Below are 6,446 nucleotides of genomic sequence, written 5' to 3'. Positions count from 1 at the left end.
CTTACTCATAGGTCAAAGAAATTAAATGATCTCACCTTCAGAGACACCTACAAATATTGGCTAAACGTGTGAAAAAATTTTAACTGGCTCTCAGTTATTGCTAGGAAACGACACCAAGGCTAACAGACATTTGAAATTCATAGCTAGTCCAAAAACCCAGTTTCATTCAACTGTTTGAACCTGATAAAGTAAACCAGGTAAAGGGAATTAAACTTGACTTTCTTCCCTATTCCCAACCGACAAGTGGCAGCAGCAGAAAGGGGCGGGGCCAGAGCAGGGAGGGAATGCAAAGGCGCCCAGTCAGACCTCGGCTCTGAATCGCATGAAACTGGCTGCTATGGAGACTGAACTCCTTAGGAAATAACCATGATGCTACTCCTCCAATTCCCGTGGGAAAACAAACATCACAGTAGTGGAAGGACAAGACAAGCTGAGCAGACACCAGGAACCACACTGAGGATTCTACGCCTGAGATCTCAATGTGGGACTCAGGTCCTAGCAACCAAAACCTTAGAGCACTCCTAAAATGGGTGAGAAGACAGCGTATTCACTTTCTAAAAAAAATTCCATGAACTGCCATTTAATTTATGGATTGCTTAAAATCCAAGATTCTTCTTTGAAATCAAATTGCTTGATCTTTTAAAATCCTTGATATCTGGTGTTTTTTTTTAAAGTTTATTTCCCCGTATCTATTCTCTCCCCCGAAATTAACAAAGTGCTTAGTTCTGGTAGAGAAATTTTTTTAAAAAATTTAAATGTCTACATCTAAATGATCTCTTTAAAAAGCATTGAGATTAAGAGACTGAAAACAAGCGAGGCATCTCAGGCTGGGGGCAAGGAAAAGCTGTTGGCCACTGCCCCATCCCCCAGGCCACAAAATTCAGGGGATGACTTCTGTTGGTAACCTCACCATGCTGAACTTACTGAAATCAACGTTAAATATTTAGTTTCACAAACTCTGTAAAAATGAGTTGTTGTGACCTACAAAAAAAGGTATATACATATTTTACATAATACAATATCTTAAAGGTCATATTTACAAAAGAAATTCTATTCACAGAAACACTGCGAAATTCTGATTCAGAATGCAGTACCTGGCCTTGGGTTTTCTGCAGTTTATTTTCAAAAAGCATTATACCATATAGGCAAAGGGTGAAACCAGTGCTTTCAACAAGAGCAACAAAAATCATAGTTCTTGTCCAACAGATTAGTTTAGACAAACACTAGGTATGTGGCTCACCATTCCTCAAGACCTCGAGAATATTGCGTTTATCCGTTACTTTTTAAATAAAGTGCACACGGCTGCACGTTAGCATATGAACAACTGCCACTGACCGCTGCAATTAAATACTGTCATCTATTTTCCCTTCTGCGATGCCACCTGACACCAAGGACAATTCCCGGAGGTGAAGCATTACAGGACATTGGGGGCAGATAAAAATGCTATTTAGGAAAAAGCCTAGGACAACCAAGAGTAGGGTCAGAGCAACTCAACACTCTCCTTAAGGGAGAACTTGGAAATGCCCACTCCCGGGATAGAACCTGATAGTGACAAAAACACTCGAGGTTGGGACCATGCTCTTCACCCAATACAGCAACTACCAAGAAACCGGATGTTCTAATCTCTTGATTTCTCCAATGTTCTCTGGCCCACCTACATTTTTTCCAAAGACTTTGGATAGCCAAGCAGAAAAAAGTTTCTGACGCCGGACAGTTCTGTGATTAGTAACACTCCGTACCTCCAGAATCACATCCTGAAAAGGCAGAACGCCAAAAATATTTGTTTTAAACACCATGATACATAGGAGGGAAAAATAACAGGTAGATATCACGCTTCAGCTTAAAATCCAGTCCTGCCTGCTCAAATGACATCACTTGAAATACCCTTGATGGGGATCAAAGCTGGTCCTTTCTTCAAAGCTGGGCGCCTAGACAATGATTCTTTACTCCCAATAATCCTAGTGCAGTGTCATTTGTACAGTGATTTCCTTGGAGGTCCTGGTGTAGAGATGTCAGCAATATTTCTGTTGGCAACCAGAAGTAACATGAGTAAAACACACACTTTGCCCAACAGAAAAGAATCCATTATGTCTACACTGATCGCTTGCAACATGGCTCTGGCTGACTGATTCAGTTCTTAGGTCCCAGATTTCTGAAAGTATCAGCTGGCCCAATGCCTTGAAACCGAAAGTTTTTTCAATTATTACATATATTTTTAAGTTATACATCCAAGTTTAAAATCTACCTAGGACCTTTAACATTACAGTTGAGGCTTTGGTTCTCTCCAGAGAACAGGAAAAATTTTTTGAGAAAGTTAAGGAACAGATCCCCCGACCCCGTACCTGATCAGGACCCATCGGCATGCCAGTCATGGGCATGGAGTTCATGTTCATCTGTCCCACGGGACCACTGCTGCCATTCACGTGCACCATACTATACGCTGCAGGATTCCCCTGGTGAGCAAACTGCTGCTGGGAAAAAGAGCTGTGAAGAAAGTGGGAAATTACCTCCTGGGTCATTTTCGTAACACAGGACACGCACACAGAGACTACCGCAATTTGGTCAATGTCGCTGTACTCAAGCAGAGAACATGGGCAAGAAAACTCTGACAGCCTGCCTTCTATCTTTCACAGCTCTTCTCTGTACTCACTACCCTCGTGGAGATGAGCACAGTAGACAGGCTTCTCAAAACAGATGAGCCAAATCACACACTCTCTAACGTAAGCCTAGGACCTTTGCGCTCCCCACCCAAACAAGCTTGGCTGAGAAACACAGAGACTAATTCCCTGAACTTCTGGCACTAGAACGTGGCCGACTTTTATGAAGTCCCTATTCTGGGAATTCCCCAGCAGTCCAGTAGTTAAGACTCTGCAATTTCACTGCCGAGGGCTTGGGTTCAATCCCTGGTCAGGGAACTGAGATCCCGCAAGCCAAGCGGCCCAGCCAAAAAAAAAAAAAAAAAATTCCCTGTTCTTCACCTGTTCCTGGTCAGGGTTCCTGACGGCCAGCCCTTCATTTCCGAGGACTGATACATGGGTGCGGTCTGAGGGTGCTGCATCATGGGATTCTGGGAGGGACCCATTCTTGATGATACCATCGCACTGGGAGGACTAGGCACTCGACCAAAGGCTGGATCTGGCTGCTGTCCCATCCCTTTAAAAAAGAAAGAAGGAGAGAAAGAAATTACAATGCTCAAATGCTACCTCCTTAGAATATCAGCTTTCTATAGTAACTTGAGGTTCTTTTTTAAAGGTGGGGGAATGTGTTAAGTATAAGGTATAAAGATGCTGCCAGTAATTCTGGCTTCTCATCAAGGTGACAACTAGAGCCAGGCTTACTACAGAGATACACGCTGTGTGGATCCCCCGAAGGGCAGTTACTTCAGTGAGCTTTCTGTATAAAAAGGACACCATATCACGCTGCTCCTCACTCCATCCCCCTTTAGAGGGCAAAGAGCTGTGTCCCCAGCTGACAGGGACGCATCCTCAAATGTCATCTCTGCAACAGATACCTCTAGCCCCACTCCCACCATGTTCCTGGAACCTCACAAAGGTATGACTGTAATTAATATGTCCAAGCCACCAAGAAAAGGAACTCAAAAAGCCCACACAGTGCATTGCTCTCACTGTTCGGAGATGGCAGAGTTCTACTAGGCTGGGACGTACTGGACGGGACCTGGTAAGTCTTTCTTCCAAATTAAGACCTGGGTGGGAAAAAAACCTGAACTATGATAGATCATCTACCTCAGTGACAATCATCTGTGCACTGCAGCAGACATTTTTGTTCTGTTATTTTTTAATTAATTTTGTTTCTCTTGTGAAATAAAAGAGAGTGAATAGCATTTGCTTCTAATATACAACAGCCCTAGTGACTCTTACGTCCGTAGGAATGTTACTTTGAGGAAGACATTATTATCCCTGACAGATTTACCATAACCTGGTGGATATGGAAACTGCTGGGGTGGAGCCTGCGGCATGGCAGGCCCTGCCAGGACTCCGTCCATGCTGGGGGACGCGGTCACGTTAGGGGGTGGACTGAAGGCCTGGGTGTGCTGCTGCTGTTGCTGCATCATCATCGCCACCCTCTGCTGCCGGAAGTGATGACTCAGCAGCTCTCTGCTGCGCTGGGCGGCCATCTGGGCGCTAAGGAAACCCTGCTAACACCCAAGAAAGAACGCAATTACACACGTGTGGCAAGAGCCAGCCAATTTCATACATACAGTGCCCCCATGACACGTGAGGTATCAGAGAGAAAAAACACCCAATGCCTTTCTATATAGTTACAAAAAAGGAAACGCACAATTCTCATTATGGTAAAGGCTTTCCGGCTTGGTGCGGGCATGAGCGTTGGGGGAGAACAGGGACCTGGAAATTACTGGGGGCTAGGGGACGAAAGCAGAAAAGTCATCGGGCTTTGACATAGTTAGAAAACATTCCTCGAAGTGAGAGAACATTTAGGAGTAGAATTTGAGGACAAACTTCAAAAACTACGAAATAAAACAGCAAGAAGAAAAGGGGCAGGAATGAGACTATGTTTGGGGGAGAAACAAAAAGAGAAGCCAAAAACAAAGCAAAGGGATGGGGTTATACTCAGAGAAGCAGGAATCCACCCCAGAAGCTCTTGTAGTCTCTCTAAACCTTCTGACAAAAGAGGTGAAGGGTAAGGAGGTGACGGGATCAAAGCACTGAACAAGGAAGCTGACCTGTTGATTTGCCAGCTGGGAGAGATCATCACCCAGGATAAAAAGCAAACATTTATCCTCTTTTTGGAAAGCATCCTAGCTCAGCTTATACAGGAGATCTGACTATCAAGAAAATACATAGGTATCGGTACTTCCGAGTAGGTCTAACAGCAAAAACTAGGCATTTCAGAATTGTTGTTGTTTAACAGTATTTCAAACCACAGTAGGGATTTTCGTGTAGTCATCTGCCTTGTGCACACTAAGGAAATGCCTTAATACAGTGTCCACCATGTGCTGGGGGCAGACAGAACTTTAACAGCACTCCTCCCACTAGGGGAAATCAGGTCATCTCAGAGGCTGTCACCGAGAGTGGGATTATAAATTATTTATTTTCTTCTTTATACTTCTTATAATTTCTAATTCTACGCAGTGAGCATTTGGTCTCACAATCCAGGAGCAGAAAAAAGTTTACAGATTTGTTATTTTCAATTCCTGAAAGGTAAATGGTAGCGGCTTTCACAACACAGCAACTGATCACAGAGGGAATTAATTTTTTTATTAATTTTTATTGGAGTACAGTTGCTTTACAATGTTAAGTTTCTACTGTACAGCAGAGTGAATCAGCTATATGTATACATATACCCCCTCTTTTTTGGATTTCCTTCCCATTTAGGTCACCACAGAGCACTGAGCAAAGCTCCCTGAGCTATACAGCAGGTTCTCATTAGTTACCTTTTTTATACACAGTATCAATAGTGTATATATGTCAATCCCAGTCTCCCAATTCATCCCACCCCACCCCCGGGGAACTAACTTTAAAAACATGAATCAGTGGTTTTTAATAAAAGAACCTCTCTTCCTCTGATTCTTCCTAGTTACCAGTAGGAGAGACAAAGGGAAGAAAAAGTGTGATGGGACCATGGGATGGGTTCTTACACAAGAAATTTGGGATTATGTACTGTCTTTGTTTAATAAACATTTACTGAGAGTCAAGCATGGGCCAAGCCCTGTGCGGGGCATTCAGCCCTGAACACGGAGAGACTTATTCTCACCTGGGAGTTGACCTGAGGCTGCATCATGGGCCTCATCACCGCAGCCCCACCAGCAGTGGGGTTTTCCATTTTCATTTCAAGTGCCTGACGGCTCTGATTCAAAAACTGGGGAGAGACAGGGTGGTTAGAACGCAAGTGGAGCACGTGAATGAACCCAAACAGCTGTCCACACCCTTGGCACCACCCAGCGAGGTCATGAAGACACCTCTAAACCCATCAACCGGGCTAAGTCATGGCTAAGCTAAAGCAGCACGCTTTCACATTTCAAAAAGGTTGGTGCTGGAAAGCCCTTGGCTGGCATGTGAGGCCTTCATGTTCAGCAACAGGAGGAAAAGTGAAAGTGCAATTCTGCAGCTTAAAGAATGTCTTCAACAGGAACTCAAAGAATTTATAAAGTCAGATTTTCTCTGGGATTACTTAGGCTATTGGGGAAATAGCTTTAATTTAATCAAAGGTAACACTGGAAAAAACTACTTCTGCTACCTTTTCCTGGGTAATTTTTAGTGGAAAGAAATGGTAAAAAATGATACCATGAACGCATTAACACAGCTTTCCTGAGTACCTACGCTTTTAGGAACATTAATACACTGGAAGGGTCTCCAGCTCACTGGATTCTCAATTCACTCATCTGCTTATGTGGTTCGATCCCCCCACATTTAAGAACTCAGTGCACTCAAGATACAAAATAAAAATAAATTTTTTAAAATGTGTTA

General features: G+C 43.5%; 1 protein-coding gene across 1 annotated transcript in view; it reads right to left on the bottom strand.

Moving 5' to 3' along the window:
* Positions 1-1,281: 1,281 nt before the first annotated feature.
* The window catches only part of NCOA3 (nuclear receptor coactivator 3), a 55,603-nt gene continuing 50,438 nt past the window's right edge, over positions 1,282-6,446 (bottom strand). Inside the window, exons 18-22 of the mRNA XM_065893612.1 lie at positions 5,734-5,838; positions 3,931-4,153; positions 2,979-3,153; positions 2,343-2,484; positions 1,282-2,024 (exon numbers count right to left, since the gene is read on the bottom strand). Of these exons, the coding sequence (XP_065749684.1) occupies positions 2,013-2,024; positions 2,343-2,484; positions 2,979-3,153; positions 3,931-4,153; positions 5,734-5,838 (657 nt within the window). The 3' untranslated portion in view covers positions 1,282-2,012. The remainder of the gene's footprint in view (positions 2,025-2,342; positions 2,485-2,978; positions 3,154-3,930; positions 4,154-5,733; positions 5,839-6,446) is intronic.

This window comes from Phocoena phocoena, chromosome 15, assembly GCF_963924675.1.
Source record: "Phocoena phocoena chromosome 15, mPhoPho1.1, whole genome shotgun sequence".
In the NCBI taxonomy this organism is placed as follows: domain Eukaryota; kingdom Metazoa; phylum Chordata; class Mammalia; order Artiodactyla; family Phocoenidae; genus Phocoena; species Phocoena phocoena.
This window is presented reverse-complemented; position numbering and strand designations above follow the sequence as displayed.